This window comes from Triturus cristatus, chromosome 4_1 (assembly GCF_964204655.1).
Source record: "Triturus cristatus chromosome 4_1, aTriCri1.1, whole genome shotgun sequence".
NCBI classification, from domain to species: domain Eukaryota; kingdom Metazoa; phylum Chordata; class Amphibia; order Caudata; family Salamandridae; genus Triturus; species Triturus cristatus.
In genome coordinates, this window is record NC_140585.1 from 881,037,328 (window position 1) to 881,059,214 (window position 21,887).

General features: G+C 45.9%; 1 protein-coding gene across 1 annotated transcript in view; it reads left to right on the plus strand.

The window, feature by feature from the left end:
* LOC146855703 (uncharacterized) overlaps nt 1-21,887 on the plus strand; it is a 1,104,791-nt gene that overhangs the window by 504,866 nt on the left and 578,038 nt on the right. Inside the window, exons 49-50 of the mRNA XM_085653597.1 lie at nt 7,802-7,882; nt 14,201-14,236. Coding sequence (XP_085509723.1) covers nt 7,802-7,882; nt 14,201-14,236 — 117 coding nt within the window. The remainder of the gene's footprint in view (nt 1-7,801; nt 7,883-14,200; nt 14,237-21,887) is intronic.

Here is a 21,887-nt window from a genome sequence, read left to right on the forward strand (position 1 = left end):
CAGCCAGCTTCGGCCTGTACCTAATACCCTTGCTGTCAAAGACTGCTTTAGGTCACGGTTCATTCGCTCCACAACACTATTGCCCTCAGGCCGGTATGGAGACGAAAATTTGACTTGGACCCCCAAACTTCTCATGGCTTCTTTGTAAGCCCTAGAGGCAAACGCAGGGCCCTGATCAGAATGAAGGGTACCACATGCAAAACTCCCAATAAAGACACGCAAATCCTTGATGACCGTCCGGGCATCAGTACTCCTTTGCGGCCACACCCACAGAAAACGTGTGCACGAATCCACTGCAACCAAGATGTACTTGTACGCAGTATCAGAGGAAAAAGGACCGCAGTGATCTAAATAAACACACGCAAGTGGTTGATTAGATATAAACAGCTGCGTTTGTGGTGGACGCGCGACAGTAGAAGGTTTAATCTGCTGGCAAATGTCACATAAAAGGACATAAGCTCGCGCTTGTTTGTACAAACCGTACCACCAGTAACGCTGCTGTAAAAGAGACACAGTCGCCGAAACGCCGGCGTGCGCTGACGCAACACCTTCGTGGGCAGCTGTAATCAGAGATGGTCTGCGGTCCGCGTTGGGAATCAATCTGTCACCAACGTCGTTAATCCTCACTAACGGGACGTTATCAGGACTTAAACGATAATGGTAGCGGGAAGGGAATCCTTTCGGAAAGCCCGTCCATGTCTCGGACGCAGCAATAGCTGCCAAGATGTCATCATCAATCCTAGTTTTGGATCTTGTAACTGCTGCTACTAAATATGTCGCCACTGCTGTTTTTGCTGCCTCGTCAGCCAAACTGTTACCGACAGCATGGACACCAACACGCTGGTGACCAAGAGTGTGAATTACATTCACGAGGGGAAGGCCTTCTTTAAGTTCTGCCACTCGAACCCAAAGCATTTTGTGCTTAACTGTGCTACCTTTCGAATCACGAAAGTCATTTTGACTCCAAAAGTGTAAATTCTCGTTGTATGATTGGACACAATAAAACGAGTCACTCAGTATAAGAGTGGTGACCCGAGCATCAGTAAACTCCAGTGCAAGCACCAGAGCTTTCAGCTCTGCCAACTGCGCGGTACAATCACCCAATGACTGCGTATGCACGACATCAGACTGGAACTCACCGTTCACGAAAGTACCGACTACAATTGCGCAGGCCGCTGAATAGGCGTACTTTGATCCAGTTGCGGGCTGCGCAGACCCATCAGTGTAAATGACACAATGGTACTCCTCGAGCGGGCGCAAAGACAGAGGAGCAGGATGAACAAATTCATACTCCAAGAACTCCTGCGTCTGTAATGCCGCGTCAAAGATATATGTGACGTCTGGCGAAGTCAAGGATGTTGCCCATTGTATCCACCTTGGATGCAAAGCCTTAGAATTAGGTACACTGGCTTTAGTAACCGCCTCAAGGGCAGGGTACGGTGTCACCACCAGCATGTGCTTTCCCTGTGATAGTGCTCGCTCTTTCAAGATCGCCATCTGAACTGCTGTCAGTACTTTCTCGACAGCGGAAAAGCGCAGCTCAGCCGAAGTGTACAGATGAGATGTGTATGCAATGGGGACTGTGTCGCCCTCATTGAACGTCAAGTAGGTGAAACCCACTGCACCCGGTACGATTCTAATGACCAGGTTAGTGTGGTTATCACGAGTTTGTAAAAACTTCGAAGCTAGAAGATCAGACTGCAATGCTTGCAAAGCAGCTGAATGCTCAGGCAGCCAGCAAGATTTGGTATAAGTAGGTTGTACCAAGGCATAAAGTGGCTTGATACGCTGGGCATAATCAGGAATGTAGGTACGACCGAAATTCAGAAAACACAGCAAAGATTGTAATTTCTTCAGTGTCGAAGGAGTACTGAGGCGTGCACATTTCTCAAGGAACTGCGGAGCCAAGCCTCGACCCTCATTATTGAGTTCGTACCCCAAAAACAACACTGTGAACTCGGCAATGTGGGACTTGGCAAAGTTGAACTTGTAACCATAGTCAGCAAACATAGTTATTATGTTATCCACCCGAGCAAGGTGTGGAAGCAACTCGTCGTCCGTGAGGTAGATATCATCTACATACGAATATGCTTCCGGGTCAATCATCTCCAAGAGTGAGACCACACGAGCAGCAAAGACCCCAGGGCTGTTTTTATAGCCCATTGGGAGCCTCTTGAACCATTTTTGTTTGCCACCCGAGGTAAACGCAGTCCACTCATAGCTATGAGGAGACAGGTTGTGGCTATAAAAGCCATTGGAGATGTCAAGTGTAGTTTTAAAACGTTTTCTCACAAGACTATCGACGAGAGCCGAACTGTGTGTATTCTGTACCGCACATGTCCGGCAGTGCGAATTTAAGTGCTGGTAATCCAAAACTAGGCGGTACAAACCGTCAGGCTTCGTCACAGTAAATAAAGGATTATTCATGGGTGACACACATGTTTCAATCACTCCCTGATATTCCAATTGTTCAAGGATAGACGCGACGTGAGACCTAGCCTCGCGACGCATGGGGTATTGGGGTTGAGGCTGGGGCTGGGGCTCCGACCGCAACGGAATCTTATGATTGGGAGAAAATTTGTCCCAACCAACCTGGGTACGGTACAACGCAGGCGCAGGCACCTGCGCCCACTCTCCGGCTAACCTGTTAGAATGTTCCAATGGCACAGTGTGCCCAAAGGAAGGGAGGATAACCACCTCCCCTCTAGGAGCCTCCAACACGAAAGCCGGGGGCCAATCAGCCTCCGCCAAAAGTATATCATAGGTGGAGGTCAGATGATCCCAAAATACCACCTTAATTTTACGCTGTATGTCACCTTCAATTAAAAGGGTAATTTTAAACATTATTTCAGGGGGAGCTACGCGAGTATCAGCAGTTTCAACACTTACATATGTATCAGTTGCTGTCGCCGCCAGAAACGGACGCAGTGCTTGTCGCACTATTGTAACTTCCGCCGCGCTGTCTAGCAGCGTTAGTGCCCATGTCTGGTTCAGAAGCTGTGTCCGTACCATCTGAGGCATATCGCGCAGTCAGAGCAGCAACTTTCTTCTTTTGAAACGGGGGTCTTTGACGTGCAGACTTGTCCTGTTTGCTTTTACCGTCAGTCTGACGGGGCTGCTCACGACCTTGAGCACCCTTTCCCTTTCCACGATCTCCGCCACCGGATTGATAAGACGATGTTCCCTGTGAAGAACGAGGAGAGCGTTGTTCAGGAACCTGAAATCTATCAGGTGACTTAATGTTAGAACGATCGCGCAAATCATAAGTGCGTTCACTCTGTGTCGGCACCGGTGATGCAGAACGAGACCTCCGTTTCTCTTGCTGCTTCCCCTGTTTCTTAGCTCGCCAACTTTGTTTTGGAAAGTTGGGCTTTTCGTCTTTTGTTGACGAACTCACTTTAGGCTGCTGTAATGCAGTCGGAATGACTACGGCGGGTTTCACACCCAAGGCGCTACGACCCACCATTCTGTAGGCTTTCGCTATAACTTTAGCGAACTCCTTTGGCCTGTCGCCAGGATCCACAAGTGCCATCATATTGCACACCTGGAATTGCATGGCATCTCCTTTGAGGTTGCCCATAACCATGGAACTAACCACATCGAAGCTATCGACAAGCCTCAATCCCAACTCAATCGCTGCCTCGGCACCATGATTCTCTTGGACTTTCTTGATGAGCGAGGGCAGTACAGACATAGACGGAGTGCCGTAACACTTCGCATAAGTCGCAGCAAAGACCTTGCCCCAATTGTCACAGTCGACAATATCCGGGACCAGGTCCTTAGGTAACGTGATAGTGAGGATCCTGTGTTTATCCACAGGACAAGTGTTGGGAAACACGGCTTCAAATTGATCACATTTTTCAGCAAGCCAGTAAGGGAATTCATCCCACTGCTGGGGGCGCTTGCCGACAACCGAATTAACCATAACTAGACTAATGACCGTCATGTGATGGTCAGTCGTGTGTCCCGCAACCGCAGGTGCCCCCACCTGCACATTGCGAGCACGTACTGCACTAACGCCCTATGGACCGTAATCAGGGCAGTGTGTAGCACTCTTAACTCCGCCACCGCCACAGTCATGTAGCGGGGATGGGGAGCATAACCGGCTAACACCGGCCATGTGGCCCCTGCAATCGACAAAGGGCCCATTCTCGCCGGCGCTACCACATGGGGGAGGGCGCCATTAAACCAAATAGTATGCTGCCAGGCACTAGGGGGAATTTCAAGTGTCCGATAAGGGGCATAGGCAGCAGGCATCGCGGTGTGAGTATAATCGTGGAACAAATTGTCGTTTGCATCCACTTTGTCAAACGTCACCCAAGAGTAAAACAACTCATACGGGAACGCCGCATCAGCGCCTACCACTAAAATAACAGCCAAGCCATCATCCGGGACCCCATAGACCCTCAAATGTGCGGTCAGGGGAACCCTACTATGCGCGGCAATATTGACCGCCATCGGGACACCTGAAAGAACAACGAAAAGCTATACTGTAGCACTGGGGTTCAGAAAAAGAAAACCTTTTTAATTATCAAGCTTGAAAGAACCTTTAGTCGAAACCTAGGTAGGTTAAGCCGTCAGTTATCTGGAAACTAGAGTGAGGGCGTTGTGGACTAATAAAAGCACTACTAAGGCATTTCAGATCAAAAGACCAAACGTTAGGTGCGCCATGTTGCAGGGATTCTGCTTATGCACAGAACTATGCGCAGGAAACCAGGACCTCAGAGAATTGTGGTGTACCAGAAACTCCCCTCAGAACTAAGAACCCCTATCCGACTAGCTTAGTGTCACATTCGTTATCCGAGATTTGGCTCGGCGGTCCCAGGACCTCAGAGAATTGTGGTGTACCAGAAACTCCCCTCAGAACTAAGAACCCCTATCCGACTAGCTTAGTGTCACATTCGTTATCCGAGATTTGGCTCGGCGGTCCCAATGTATAGACAACCCAGAACAAGCGACTTAGATACTCTCAGGAGTGGTGGGAACCCAAAATACCCGTTGGTAGCTTTATATCAGTCCACAACAGAATAACAAAGACACGGTAAACGTTTAAAGAGTTTATTTTATAAACCTCGCGTCCTAAGATGCAGTACTTTGGCTAACACAAGCAGACAAATGGTTAGGATCAGCACCATCAGCATTGTTACAATACCATAGAAAATGAAAGGAGCAATCATAATAATAATGACCGTGGAACACAACCACCCTCCTTTCTCTAGCAACTATTAAGGTATTATTAGACTAATAGAAGGTCTCTTAGGCTTGCATAGGGGACCCCATACCTTATAGATCAGCTTAGTGGAATCACATCACAGGATCAGCTAGGCTCTTCCTGCTTCAGCTCTTCGTTTCGAATGTAACAGAAAACATGCTACTCTGTAATATTAAAGGGCTCGTCTTTCAGGTATTGGCAGCTGTATGTATGTTATGTCTAAAAAGTGGTACGATCAACCTGAACACAACAACCTGCCCCGTCTAGTGACCCAGACTCGTTCCTTACACGGTGTACAGACCAAGGTCACTGCTCGCTGTTTAAAGATGTTAAACAACAGACGGTTCTCATGTGAAGCAAAGTCGAGTCAGCAGTTCTCGAATGAATAACATGTAACAACAGTGTCGCGTGCAAAAGCAGCAGAAGCAGCAAGCTGGCTTTCTAACAGCCATCGAGGTTATGCTAACTTAGCGTTGTACATAGGGCGTGGTTAACCCACACTACAAAAGCAATTTCCTAATTAAATTGAAGGGAAAAGCACCTGATTCAAAAAGGTCCAAGAGGAGGAAGAGAAAACGTTCTGAGAAGGCTTGAGGACGTGCCATTTGACATTTTTGTCACAAGTAACACCGTAATTCCACAAATGTTGATGTTCTTAACATGCCAGGTCTTCTCCATCACCACCATCCCTATTTTCTATATTCCCTTCTGTGGTACTTCCCTATTGTTTAGGTTAGTGCAGCTAATTCTTACATGTGCTTGCAAAGGCACGCTTTTATCGTTTTTATTTATGGTTGGCTAAAAAAACAAAAATGTACCGCCTTTGGATTCACATGCCATTATTGATACTGTCATTACTAAGTTCTTCGTTCATTGCAGCAAGCAGTTTCCACAACTCATCCACACAAAGCTTATTTTATGTGCCAGTGGAAAAACTTAAGCTTATAAATGGATGCAAACCATCACCTTCAAATAAGAAGGACAGCAGTTTTTTTATTCTAAAGAGTCAATGGTGGCTTCTCCAGTGAGTGGCCCTAGACCTACAGGTAGCTCTCATGTGTGCTGCCCATCCCACTAAAAGAGAAGCTTTTGCTCGTTTGAGTTAATATATGTATCTCTAAATTGAAAAGATTGTGTACAAGAGGAAACTGTGTGTATTGTCAGCACTCATAAGCTGCCTTCTAAGTCATTTTTACAATTCTTATTGTAAGGTGTTATTTTTTATATACTGCGTCAGGAATATCAATGTCCATTTTTTCTATGAAAATCTTCAGATTTGTGAGGAAATGGCTTTTCTCGTTGTAGGCAGTTCCCCCAAAATGTAGTCTCGTCAGCCTGGTTCCATCAAGCTGGTGTTATCTATTTTAGAAATTCGTCAAATTGAGGACAACTTATGGTTGTCCTTCATTGGGCAATAAAAAACCCAGGTACATGAATTGGAGAGTACCTGTTATTTCAATCTTTTAAGTCATTAGGGAAGTTCAGGCCCCTGAGAGACTTAATCTTCATTCAACCAGAGCAGAGGCACAGCCTCTGAGGTTAACACATGAGGTTTTCTGTATGCTTTTTGCAAGTAACACTCACCGAATACTACAGTCAGAATAACTGCACGTGTAAGCAGGACGCCCTGTAGCAGGGGCATAGCCCCCGTTGGTGCAGCAGATGCAGTGGCACCTGGGCCCAGATCCCTGGCTGGCCCATTCAACCCTCATTATTGCTGAATTTACCAAACCAACAGCAATCAAAGGGGCCATTTTCCTAGCTTGCACCTGGGCCCATGGCATCCTTGCTATGCTACTGCTTTGTAGACATTGTCTACTTAAATCCTGGTTGGGCATATGCTGTCTTTCTGCCTTGCAGCGATTTAGGTTGTATAGTCCGAATCGCAGTCTATTGGAAATGAAGGAGGAGAGGGGGAACATTAATTTGATGGTGCTTCTTGTAGTCTTCTTGGCTCTCCCTTCTTCATACAACCACCAAGCCATCTAAGTAGAGTATATGACATTCAACTATGCGTGTGGAAATAATGTATGAAGTGGGTGTGGATGGTTAGTGATGCACGGTTTATACTTCCCTTGCATATGTGGAGGGACCTTTGCAGAAGAGGCGCTTCTAATGAAATGTAATATCCAAGCATTCATGGTCAAATGCTTTATGGTCCTGTCTGTGGCATGCATGCACTCCCAGCCATCTGTGAAGCACAGGGTGCAACAACTGAGCTCTCGCATCTGATAGTGCTGACGTCATCTGTGTTCATCACAGTGGCAGATTGCCTGTTTTGGCATTGGTGCAGAGCCCAGATGTACATTCAAGGTTTCTAAGTTGGTGATACTAGCTGTCTGACTGCATTATTTCATTGTTTTCCCTTGGTAGGCCTTGTATGTGGTATGTACGGTTCAAATTAAATTAAAGCTTGCCATATTCACTTCATGTAATGTAGTTAAAGTATATAGGGCTCACCAGTTTGAAAGTTCACACCAGTTTGAAAGTTCACCAGCCGCCACTTATTTTCTTTTCACACCCTTTGCTCAAGATCCTGACAGCCCACAATTTTTTTAACTGAAGCTCGTTTCTCTGTTTTCTGTTTAGGGTGAAGCAGGAGGGAAGGGCGAGAAAGGTGAGCCTGGGCTAGCTGGGACCCCAGGAGAGAGCGGACTAAGAGGTAAAGATGTAAGTAGATTCTGATAGAACAGTAAGAATGCACAAACACAAATGTAAAGCTCTGTAGAGACTGAATGAGTACGCTGGAAAGGGACACCCATAGACTGGACTTCAAAAGCCAGTGTACTGGCCCATGTGGCACTCACACTTTCTACATTTGTTCCTCCATTAAATACATGTATTTTTCAAACTCCTCTGGCGCCTCGACCTGGGACAGACAACCCAAGGACATCAACTAACAGTCTGACCCATTATGCTCCGGAAAATAACTCAAAACACACGTTTCGCCTGCAAAAAAACACCTGCAGCTGCCACTATCACCTTTTAATGAAACCGGCTGGATTGCTGCATTTAAAAACATGTTTATTTAAACACGATTGCAGACAAGGTGGTCTGCTACCTTAGCAGGCCACCATTTCTGTGATGGCTACCAATCAGAGTGAATATTGCCTATCTCATTAATATTCATGAGGTAGATCAGATTAGAGGCCACTCCGAATCAAAATTGTATTAATCGGCCTGTTAATAAATAGGTTGGTTTGCAAAATTCTTTACTGGTTGCAAAATTACTGGTGAATAATTGCGACCAGTTTTTACGTCCCATATTTAGTACATCAGGCCAGTAGGTTTATGCACAGCAAGGATTAGCCATGTACCTTTGTATGACTGTAAATGACTGAAATGATGAGTGTTATTTTTGTCTGAAATTCTTAAGACGGAATTTCACAAAATTTCACACCAATCACTTGAACATTTTGCAATGTGTTTTTGTGTTCAGTTAATGTAACCACATTAAATACACTTTTAGATTGTCTGTTACTATTAAAACTGCTTTTTTTAAGTTGTTAATGTTTCAATGTTTAAACAGATATGTTTGAGTAGCCTAAAATATTTTCGGTTAAACCAAATTTACATCCATATAGTATTTTAGCACTGCATAGATTTTCTTCATACAATATTGAATGCCTTCTCATATTACTCAACCGAATGCAAAATATGACATTATTTAGACATGAGAAAGGTGGCAGAAGGTCATTGGGCAATAAGGTCCTCCTGGTTGCTAAAGACAGGTTGAAGCCAGAGTGGTGGAATGAACATCTGCCAGATGTTGATACTGATGCCAGAAGGGATGCAGATTGGACTCCATCCCTCTCGATGTCTAAATAGAGGAGTTGTTCTCAGGAGCTCTAGTCTCTGCCACTCGTGCTAAAGGTTTTTAATGACATGGACACCTGGAGACAAGCTAAGGTCACAAACCCAAAGGATTTTCCACACCGCACAACCACAAGACAGTGATGACAATGCATGATATACTTCTCTTATTAGCATCCAGACCAGTACCTGGAATAAAGGACTCAGCAAGCACAAGGAGACCATTTGCATAAAACATCAGATTAAGATAAATAATGGACTTACATGCTGTGTTTGTGTTTAATGCAAAAAGAACTGTTGATGGACAGAATGCAGAACAATGTCATACATTCACCCCAGTACAGAGATCTGGGCCTAAATCCATCGTTTTTTTGCTCACCATGCCATTCCAGTTTGGACCCAGCCATATGCAAATCAGTCTTGACCCTGTGCCCAATGGGAACAGTCCAGCCCGAACTGCCAGGCCAGGTCCTCCCTGGACTGGAAACAAGCATCCTAGGACCGGATTCGGGGTTTCACCCCTCTTCAGCCAGGATAGCTTGATTCCACTGGCATGGAGAGCACGGGTCTCATGTCTGAGCATGACTGTCCCACTCGGGGTGACAAATGCAAAAAGAACTATTGATGGACAGAATGCAGAACAATGTCATACATTCACCCCAGTACAGAGATCTGGGCCTAAATCCATAGTTTTTTTGCTCACCATGCCATTCCAGTTTGGAACCAGCCATATGCAAATCAGTCTTGACCCTGTGCCCAATGGGAACAGTCCAGCCCAAACTGCCAGGCCAGGTCCTCCCTGGACTGGAAACAAGCATCCTAGGACCGGTTTCGGGATTTCACCCCTCTTCAGCCAGGATAGCTTGATTCCAGGACTCACGTCTGAGCATACCCGTCCCACTCGGAGTGACAAATGCAAAAAGAACTATTGATGGACAGAAAGCAGAACAATGTCATACATTCACCCCAGTACAGAGATCTGGGCCTAAATCCATCATTTTTTGGCTCACCATGCCATTCCAGTTTGGACCCAGCCATATGCAAATCAGTCTGGACCCTGTGCCCAATGGGAACAGTCCAGCCCGAACTGCCAGGCCAGGTCCTCCCTGAACTGGAAACAAGCATCCTAGGACCGGTTTCGGGGTTTCACCCCTCTTCAGCCAGGATAGCTTGATTCCAGTGGCATGGAGAGCACGGGACTCACGTCTGAACATACCCGTCCCACTCGGGGTGACAAATGCAAAAAGAACTATTGATGGACAGAATGCAGAACAATGTCATACATTCACCCCAGTACAGAGATCTGGGCCTAAATCCATCGTTTTTTTGCTCACCATGCCATTCCAGTTTGGACCCAGCCATATGCAAATCAGTCTTGACCCTGTGCCCAATGGGGACAGTCCAGCCCAAACTGCCAGGCCAGGTCCTCCCTGGACTGGAAACAAGCATCCTAGGACCGGTTTCGGGGTTTCACCCTTATCAGCCAGGATAGCTTGATTCCAGTGGCATGGAGAGCACGGGACTCACATCTGAGCATACCCGTCCCACTCGGGGTGATAAATGCAAAAAGAACTATTGATGGACAGAATGCAGAACAATGTCATACATTCACCCCAGTACAGAGATCTGGGCCTAAATCCATTGTTTTTTTGCTCACCATGCCATTCCAGTTTGGAACCAGCCATATGCAAATCAGTCTTGACCCTGTGCCCAATGGGAACAGTCCAGTCCGAACTGCCAGGCCAGGTCCTCCCTGGACAGGAAACAAGCATCCTAGGACCGGTTTCGGGGTTTCACCCCTCTTCAGCCAGGATAGCTTGATTCCAGTGGCATGTGGCATGGAGAGCACGGGACTCACGTCTGAGCATACCCGTCCCAATCGGGGTGACAAATGCAAAAAGAACTATTGATGGACAGAATGCAGAACAATGTCATACATTCACCCCAGTACAGAGATCTGGGCCTAAATCCATAGTTTTTTTGCTCAGCATGCCATTCCAGTTTGGACCCAGCCATATGCAAATCAGTCTTGACCTTGTGCCCAATGGGAACAGTCCAGCCCGAACTGCCAGGCTAGGTCCTCCCTGGACTGGAAACAAGCATCCTAGGACCGGTTTCGGGGTTTCACCCCTCTTCAGCCAGGATAGCTTGATTCCAGTGGCATGGAGAGCACGGGACTCGCGTCTGAGCATACCCGTCCCACTCGGGGTGACAAATGCAAAAAGAATTATTGATGGACAGAATGCAGAACAATGTCATACATTCACCCCAGTACAGAGATCTGGACCTAAATCCATCGTTTTTGTGCTCACCATGCCATTCCAGTTTGGACCCAGCCATATGCAAATCAGTCTTGACCCTGTGCCCAATGGGAACAGTCCAGCCCAACTTGCCAGGCCAGGTTCTCGCTGGACTGGAAACAAGCATCCTAGGACCGGTTTCGGGGTTTCACCCCTCTTCAGCCAGGATAGCTTGATTCCAGTGGCATGGAGAGCACGGGACTCATGTCTGAGCATTCCCGTCCCACTCGGGGTGACAAATGCAAAAAGAACTATTGATGGACAGAAAGCAGAACAATGTCATACATTCACCCCAGTACAGAGATCTGTGCCTAAATCCATCATTTTTGGCAAACTATTGATGGACAGAATGCAGAACAATGTCATACATTCACCCCAGTACAGAGATCTGGGCCTAAATCCATCATTTTTTGGCGAACTATTGATGGTCAGAATGCAGAACAATGTCATACATTCACCCCAGTACAGAGATCTGGGCCTAAATCCATCATTTTTTGGCGAACTATTGATGGACAGAATGCAGAACAATGTCATACATTCACCCCAGTACAGAGATCTGGGCCTAAATCCATCGTTTTGTGTTTAGTCTGTGGAGAAACAGCATCTATTGTTCACAGACTTGATTTTTCCTGCTACTATCTTCCATGAATAGTTTTTGTTTGAGCGTAAACCATGACCTCCTATATAGTCACTCTGATGATCCCATCAGAAAAGCTACCCCTATTCATAATATGGTGTCTACACCTGACTAATATGCCTCTCTCCATTTACCTTTCAATGGGAAGTATCTCAGTATGTGATATGGCAGTCACATCCCAAATTCTCTGCTCGTCCGTTCCCCCATATATCTATTATTAATCACAGTTTCTTGGAAATATCCAAAAACAGTTTTTCTCCGGTTGTTCAGTCCCCGGAAGTGTCATCATACATGACAACATGCAGTGTCTACACACTACGGACTTTGCTGAACACGTTTGGTGACAGATTGTATGAGGATACAGCAACCTTGGTTCGAAAGGAGCAGGTCTGACCAAAATAGAATTGTCTAGCCATGGCCCCATGGGAAGAAGGCCCATCTGACCATAAAAAGAGCTTTGCAGAACTTGCATTCTGCACCCATGATTGCCAAGAAATATTTGAGAGATTGTGAGAGGGGTCCTTTTCAACCATTACTGCTAGCTGCAACCCATATATAGTAGTATCAGCAACTTACTTGAGATTTTGAGTAGTAGAGGCGGCAGTAATGTATGGAGTGGAGGGGGAGGCAGAGAATGTCCTTTAAGAACGATCATGTCTGTACATGGTTTCTGTAACTGAGCCGTGAAGACATGTTCCTGTAGAGAAGGGTGTAGAGAACAAAAGGCAAAAGAGAGAAATCATGAAGTTGTCATGTCAAGGGAAGTAACCACAGCACAAAGGGTCTCTGTTGACAGTTTCGCTGCACTCTACATCGTCACTGTCAACAAAAAGCGTATGACTGTAAGATGAGGATCCATAGGGAACCCGCCCATGCGCTTCAAAAAGGCATCTACTAGGCACTCACTGCCACAGGAATCCTCAATCTCAGAGACCTAGGGAGATGAAAAGTTAGAGGGGGAATTACAAACTTGAAAGGTATGAGTAATGGAGAGTTTAAGGTGTATCGCTCCAACATTACCATAATGTGAGAGCTCCTTGTTAACCGAGTAAGCCTCCTCTTGAAATGAAAGCAACATTTTGAAATATAGCTAAAAGATTAGCAATATTACAGTGTTTGAAGCACGGGCAGCCATCTTGCCAAAAGCTGTGCAAGCGGAGGAAATCAGTATCCGCATTTGGAAAAAGTTGCACTTAGTGATCTTCAACTAGAAAACAGTGAGGGAGGAGGTTACATGAGGTAGGTCACCTCATCTTCTCCAGAGATGTTACATATACAGGAGGTCGTCCACTGCTCATTACCAGACCTATGTCCACTTCAAAAAGCAAGAGTAATATCCTGTTCTAATAAAGATTCTCACCCACACAAAGTCACCAATGAACATTAATATTGTATTTCATGAATATTCTGAATATGCATTTGTCATTCTTGTATCCACTGATTTGGAAGCCTGGAAATAACCATGTGGTGTTATTTAACCACTGAAAAACACAGGTTTGGTGTTGTAAGTTGTATGGATGGAGTGGATGCATGTTAATATGTGTGGTTTTAACTTGAAACGTTGAAAAAGTCAAAATAGAATAGCCAGACCAGTGGTACTAACTAGGGATCTTGTTAGTCCTGATGAAAGCTAGGTGACCCACAGGCTAGAAAATGGCTGGCTTGAGCATGCAGCCCTGATTAAACGGTTGAGACCTAATAGGTTCTAAGAAAATCCACTGTTGTTTTTGACTTGGCATAGGTCCCCTAATTACAAAGTAATTAGAAAGGGATTTACATTTAGGTAATATTTAACACTTACCAGGATTCCTTACAAATAACATCAAAGTGCTCTACCCAGAAGTGTGGTTGAGTCCATCCAGGGGACTCACTGGGTCTGGACTCTATGATGAAGCTTGCCACACCACTCCGTGTGGGTGATGGTCCTTTGTACGAAAGGATTTTGCTCCTTTTTGAGGTGGACATAGGTAAATGCAGGTCCTGTAAGAAGAGGTAGGTGACCTCTTGGTAGATGTTGCAATAGGGATCCTTTCCACTGACGAGTTTGATGATATGTATATTCAGATCAGAAGGAAATATTGCATCCTGAGGGTACATTCAGGCACCAATCTGGGGAGAGGCGGAAGATGTACAGGAAGTGCTGCTTCTTGAGGCGTATGCACAGGCATGCTTATGTCATGAAGCTTCTTGTTAAAATGTTCAATGTGAGTTTAACACAACCATTGTTTCATTCCTCAGGGCAGCTCAGGGGAGAAGGGGGAGCAGGGAAGCAAGGTAATGTGATAAACTTGTTTTCATCCACTCATTGCATTACACATACTCAACGGTGCTTAGTGTCTTCTCGATTCTGTATTTGCAAGGTATTACTGTGCTGCTTTTCCTATAGCCTTAATTTTATAGCATGACTTTACATCATCTTCCAGCAGCGGCTTCTTCGTTATGGTGGAGGAGTGTTACACCCCCGCCAGCAGCTGCAAACACGAAAAATAAAATGATAATAAACCTATTTTATTATAATTTTATTTTTATTTAGGAGCCAAGTGTTAGGGGCGGGGCCATCATGACAAGAGCACTGAAGGAGGAGTGGTGGGCACTGCTGCAAGTGCGCATGTCTGTTTGGCCAATTGTCTTAGGACATCCAAACCGACATGCGCACTGAGATCTCTCCAACCCGAGCTGCATTGCAGAGTTGAGAGAGCAGCAGGCACAGGCCACCGCCCCCATGGGAGTGCTAAACCAGCCCTCTCAAGCCGATCCCGGCGCTGCTCTCATGCTAGTAATAGAATTACCAGCATGAGAGCAGCATCTGGATTGGCCGTAGGGGTGTTTGTGAGTCTGTGCACTAGCTGCAGAGCACCGAGGCGGCAAACGGTAGGTAAGTGCTTTTTTTATTGTTATGGTAAGGCCCACACACTGCTCACTACTTTTGTCAGATAGCAGCCACTACTGTCATGTTCCTAATTTACAAGATATGTTGACTTTATCCCATTGATGAGCCCCAAAGCCGAATGAACAGTAAATGTCTTCTTAATGCTTTTCTGTGGTTGGAAAGAAAACGCTTATATAGCTGGTTGCTCACAGTTCTGTACACATGATATCAAATGTGTGAGCAAAGAACTACCCTGTCCAGGTGCAACTCCCACAAAAAAAGTTAATTGTAGCTCAGTTTAATGAGTTGTTTACCCTCACTCTGAGCCCAGACGGACACAGGAGATGATGGCCTGCCCGCTCGCTTTGCCAACAGTTGCTGTTGGAAAATACCATTGACTCCATCTTAAGTCCTTTCTCCGCATCTACGACAGCCATGTGGAGAAAAGAGAGAGAAAAGTATTAGAAGGAAAACATGGGAGTGTGTTGTGTGTTAAACACCAGAGGCCAGTCTGTCACCCAGAGGCAGCAGGTATGGCCTAGAGTAAGATCCCCAAGTGTCTGCATGCCTTGATCCTGGAGTGTGAATCCACAGTGAAAGGCTGCACAGAGGTTTCGTGGTGTGTGAATGTTCATGGTGAAGGTCTACTTATTACTATGAGATAGAAAAACACTTTTCAGTGCAGGAAAGAAATCAAACAGCTCTGCCACAAGATTAAAAACCAACCACTGAGTGTGCCTTGCAGCACATTTTAACAGCAGAAGCTGCCCTTCTAGGGCCAGATGTACAAGACTTGCGTTTGTGATTTCCTGATAGCTAATTTTTGTGATTCACTATTAGGAAATTGGAAACAGCTATGTACAACAGTGTGTTTTTAACTGTTTGCGATTCCCAATGGGTAGAAAGGGACCTGCCTCATTAATGTTCATGAGGCAGGGTGCAATTTGCGGCTCATTGGTTCTGCGAATCGGGCTGATTGCGAGCTGAAAAAAGCTTCATACATCTGGCCCATAGATAATAGTGGGTGCAGCCCTGGTGAAGGTAAATAGTACTACAAATACACGGAGAGTCACCCTTCACTGCCAAAAATGGCAGGGAGATTCGTACTTACGACAAAAATAGATTCCCTTTTGTGCAAGATTTTAGCATAAAAACCCCAAATATACTCCCCTGGGCTAAATGGAAATACACTAAAAGTTAATATACAGTGAGCAGCTTAAACAACTCCAAAACTGTTTGACTCCATAACGTTGTTATGGAAGAATTCAGTCATATTTATTTATATAAAAATATACAATACAGTGTATCATCCATATATCAAATAATGTACCTGACTTGCACAAAATGGAGTCTACTTTTGTCTGAAGGTAAATAGTACACCATCAATAAACACATAATTAAATGTCATTCTCAATAAAAGGTAATTGCATCGTAATAAAAAAAATCAAGGCAGCCGTCACGCCTCTGCAATGAATGTTTCACTTCGCAGAATGCATGAATCACCAGATTCCCCCACAAACATTTTGATATTATCTACAATGACTCATCCACCATCCAAACAATTGGTACCTGTTTGCTGCTTTTAGTCATCACACATGAAAAAGTCACATCTGGACCTCTGATCCTCTCAGATGGATAAACTTCACAGTACCTTCGTACAAGAAGGCATACATGACTGGATAATATCAAAACCTTACATGATTTGATGGGGGTGCAAAACAATTGTGGTGCAATCCATACTTTGGCTTGATGAGGGTGGTGTTAAGCTTTCCACCTTAAAGGACAGGGTATCACTATAATGCAAGTGCAAGCACCTGAAACTTGCAGCACGTCGGGTATGTGTGTATTACTCTGATGGCGCATGGACATGTCCCACTTCTAGAGGCCCCCTAATAATCCCACTGTGTCAATGTACTGTGTAAATGCAATGCCTGCTGGTGGCCAAGAGGTCATCAGAGCAGCTAGGACAATACTTCTAATGTGGGTCAAGTGTGATAGGGGCTAACGATCCATCCTAGGAGGCTCTGGTGACCTTCTTATCCCATTGACCACCGGAGGGGCATTGCCACATCCAAATGTGCTTCTTGCTGTGTTTACTTAAAACCTAGACACAGGTTGCAGGAAAAATGTACACAGGCACGTCCCATGACAATGTCCTCCTTGCTAAGTTTGGGGGTGCAGAGTGCGTGCCACTGTATCTGATGAGGGTGCCTGGTATACTGCCTTTATGTGTGGTGTCCTTCAATAGGTTCAGATTTCAATGTAGTTACTTGTGGTCTGTCTTCTATGTTGTGAGTGAACAGGGACAGTTATTTATTAATTAATTTGAGTTTTTTGTAGCACGAACTCGACCAAAAGGTATTGGAGAGCTTTACATGAGTACCAGTTGCATTATAGAATGACACATTCCTTTTTAGGCAACGAGATTAAGTGATTTGTTGAGCCTCAAGCCAAATCCAGTTCCTCAGCTTCACAATCTGCTGCTCCAGCCGTTATGTCATATCCTCTCTTAAGGCTATGTAGTGTGCGCTGCAACTTCAAATCCCTCTAGGGCATCTTAATCTTTTACAATTTCCTGTGGACGTTCTAAGACTCCTGTCTTGGCTAAGTATGAACAATGAGAACATACATATGTTTTCCTCCTCCTGTACCAAAGACAATTACTATTTCAAACCCAAGGCTCCTATTTTGCCAATGTTTACAGAATTTGACAAATGTGTCAGCTTACTTGAAACACTATATAGCAGCAATTCACTGTATACAGTATTTGACAAATATGTTGGCTACCTTTGTGCACTGCACAGCAGCAAGTGGCTGGGTGTGTCAGCCATCTTAGGTCTGTGTTTACAACACTAACACCATACAAGCTACGGTAATAATAATGTATTGTGCAGTTAGTTAAAACCAATACAATATCAATGACGTTAAAACAGAAGCAGTGTAGCTGAGTGAGCTATAAAAACATTATAATAACTAAGTGACAAGTCAATCAGATGACGTTATTTAGATTCCTCACAAGGGAGGTATATAACAATTGTTAAAAAAATTCAGTAATGCTAAATCAGATAGAGCTCGCTGATAATTCAACAATTAAACAAGCATTGGCATAGCCAATAGGTCTCGCTTTTGGGACCTTCTAAGTATTTAGTTATGCAGCACAATATCCTTGGTGCAACCACATCAACTGTTGTGTGGCTAAACACTTATAAGGTCCCAAAGGCAAGACCTATTGGCTATGCCAATGCCTGGTGTGGTTGTGTGTGTGTGTGGTTGTGTGTTTGTATGTGTGTGTAGTTGTGTGTGTGGTTGTGTATGTGTGTGGTTGTGTGTGTGGTTGTGTGTGTGGTTGAGGGTGCGCTTGTGTGTGTGGTTATGTGTGTGTGGTGTGTGTGGTTGTGTGTGTGGTTGTGTGGGTGGTTGTGTGTGTGGTTGTGTGTGTGGTTGTGTGTGTGGTTATGTGTGTGTGGTTGTGTGTGTGGTTGTGTGTGGGTAGTTGTGTGTGTGTGGTTGTGTGTGTGGTTGTGTGTGTGTGGTTGTGTGTGTGGTTGTGTGTGTGGTTGTATGTGTGGTTGTGTGTGTGGTTGTGTGTGTGGTTGTGGTTGTGTGTGTGTGGTTGTGTGTGTGTGGTTGTGGGTGTGGTTGTGGGTGTGATTGTGGGTATGTGTGTGGATGTGTGGTTGTGAGGATGTGTGGTTGTGTGTGTGGTTGTGTGTGTGTGGTTGTGTGTTTAGTTGTGTGTGTGGTTGCGTGTGTGGTTGTGTGTGTGTGTGGCTGCTGGTGTGTGTGGTTGTGTGTGTGTGTGGTTGCGTGTGTGGTTGTGTGTGTGTGTGTGGCTGCTGGTGTGTGTGGTTGTGTGGGCGGTTGTTTGTGTGGTTGTGTGTGTGGTTGTGTGTGTGGTTTTGTGGTTGGTTGTGTGGGTGGTTGTGTGTGTGTGGTTGTGTGTGTGGTTGTGTGTGTGGTTGTGTGTGTGGTTGTGTGTGTGTGGTTGTGTGTGTGTGGTTGTGTGTGTGTGGTTGTGTGTGTGGTTGTGTGTGTGGTTGTGTGTGGTTGTGTGTGTGGTTGTGTGTGTGGTTGTGTGGTTGTGAGTGGGGTTGTGTGTGGGGTTGTGTGTGTGTAGTTGTGTGTGGTTGTGTGTGTGGTTGTGTGTGTGTGGTTGTGTGTGTGGTTTTGTGGTTGGTTGTGTGGGTGGTTGTGTGTGTGTGGTTGTGTGTGTGTGGTTGTGTGTGTGGTTGTGTGTGTGGTTGTGTGTGTGTGGTTGTGTGTGTGTGGTTGTGTGTGTGGTTGTGTGTGTGGTTGTGTGTGGTTGTGTGTGTGGTTGTGTGTGTGGTTGTGTGGTTGTGAGTGGGGTTGTGTGTGGGGTTGTGTGTGTGTAGTTGTGTGTGGTTGTGTGTGTGGTTGTGTGTGTGGTTGTGTGTGGGTGTGTGGTTGTGTGTGTGGTTGTGTGTGTGTGGTTGTGTATGTGTGGTTGTGTGTGTGTGGTTGTATGTGTGGTTGTGTGTGGTTGTGTGTGTGGTGTGTGTGTGATTGTGTGTGTGTGGTTGTGTGTGTGGTTGTGTGTGTGTGTGGTTGTGTGTGTGGTTGTGTGTGGTTGTGTGTGTGTGTGGTTGTGTGTGTGTGTGTGTGTGGTTGTATGTGTGGTTGTGTGTGTGTGTGGTTGTGTGTGTGGTTGTGGCAGTGTGTGTGTGGTTGTGTGGTTGTTTGTGTGGTTGTGTGTGTGGCTGTGTGTGTGGCAGACCTTTGAAAGCCACCCTTGGCAGTGAACCGGCAGAGAGTGATAGATGTAATGTTTGCTTTCCTCTCACTATGCCCAGCCTGCGCCCTGTCACATGAGAAAGGCTCCTGCGAGCGACCTCCATCGAGAGAAGTGCTCTCGCCTCAATCCGCGGAACGATATTACCAGAAGTAAAAGCACGCGGCTTCAAAAACAGGAACAGGCCTGGGACCCAGCGCGCGCTTCCAGGAAAGTCTAACAGAAGCAAACAATCCAAGCAGACACATTGGATCTGTCAAAATCTCCGATAGCCCAAGGCAAGAAGCAGAACAGGAAACGAAGAGATAGGATGAAAATGAGAGGGCGCTGTGAGAATGTTTCTTTCCTAACCGCCTTCCAACATACACTTATTTCATCATAAGAGCGAGGATGTCGGGCACGTCAAGAGTGTATTTATTGCCCAGTTAGCAAGGGCATAAGGTCCACAACGGCAAAAGGGGCTGCATGCCATTTTATACATCTTAGACAGGCAACAGCATATTACATGCTGTGCCTCTTAAGCAAAGGCCCAAGCTTGTAAAATATAAACTACAAGTCCCAGAATGCAAAGTGCTGTTCTCTAAATAGTCATGGCTGGATGAAAGCGGTACACATGACAAGCAGCCACTTGAGCAGCTGTGCATCTACATCAAGTACCCACGTTAAGTCCCCCAATCTTGATATGAGAGTTGCCAAAAACCTAACCCATTGTGGCAATCTCGACAATGGAACGTGTACATGCCACCAGAAAAGAATGAGACATTTTAACTGCAGGTAATACAAACAACGACACCCGGGATACCATGTTCCACGTAAGTCTTCATTTAACACCTGCATGAATTTTGGAAGTTGTAGTGACTAACCACCCCTATGAGTACGAATTGAGCTATATAATTTAGATTCTCCACAACAAATAAGTAAGCGAAAACCATGTCACCACGAGAGTAGCGAGCAGCAGCTGTGTGGGAAGAGAGTGCGGTGTATTGTATTAGCTTAGAATTTAGGTAGCGCTTTCTGCCCTTGATGAGACGCAGGAGCGCTCTGCCGACATACAGCGTGAAGAAGAAAAGCCATAAGTGATCTTGGTGAAAGGGAGCTGGAACCGGTGAAAATACTCGAATGAGAGAACAGCTCTAAAACTTCGAAAGGCTCGTTGAAATAAACTGTAGGCCACCCCTACCCAAAATGAACCGGAAGGGACTATTAAAAGGGACATATGTTTGAAGTCAAGCACAATCGAGTGGTCTCGTCAGTGAAAAGTCAGCGTCTGTATAACTGTCTAAGCAAACAAGGAAGACAAAAGTAGCGCGTGTCTTCCCGTGGGCTCGAGCTCCCCGTGCGCTGCTGTACGTCAGTCTCGCGCCCAGATTGAAGTGTCACTTTAATCTCGCTAAACGCGGGCTTTGAAGCGGCAAGGGGCGGGGGAGCGCATTCCAGGCGGGGGAGCGGACCCTTTGAAGTAGGTGCACGCGCCAATGGGCTGAAGCGCTTCCCAAAAGTGGATTGCATGACGGCACGATGCACGTGATTGTGCGCGTGCTCGCCATGCAATCCACTTTTGGGAGCCCCTTACTAGAGTCTCGTATCGCGATTGCTACGCAATAGCTAGGCGAGACCTAAAAAGAGGCTTTTCATTGCTGAATCAATGCACTAAGCTTGATCTGTAGAATGAATTTACGGGCTATCTATATGTCTGTGGTATTAAAGCATTCTTTTACAGCGGTGGCACATTTATTATACCATTGTCAAAAGGTTGGAAGTAAGAAGCTTAGGGTCCAATTACGACTTTGGCGGCACCCACCGCCGCCCCGCTCCCACACTGCCAAAGCCGTCTGAGCACCGTCCGCCAGATTACGAATTTTCTCGTGTTTAGCTGTAGTTTCTTTGGTGGTCCCACAGCGGCACCACAATGGGAGCGCCAAAGGCAGTTCCTGCACAGCATGGACTCTGCAGTCCATGCTGTGCAGGAACTGGGGTGCATGCACACAGGAGGGCACAACATGTGCCCCCTTGCATGCACCCCATGGCCCTGAGGCAACAGGGGGCCCTGTGGACCCCCATTGTGTTTACTCCCCATCACAGTTTTCATGGTGGGCTCACCCCCATAAAAACCGTGGCGGAGAGGAAACTCGTAATATGCTTGGTGGTGCCGCAGTGGCACTGCCAAGCATATTGAGGCCTCAAGAACGCTGCAACACCACCAGGGATCTCTGATCCCTGCCGGTTACAGCGGTCCCATGGCAGTCCGACCGCTTTACTTGTAATAGGGCGGTCAGACCACTGGTGCGGCGCTTAGTCTTTCGCAA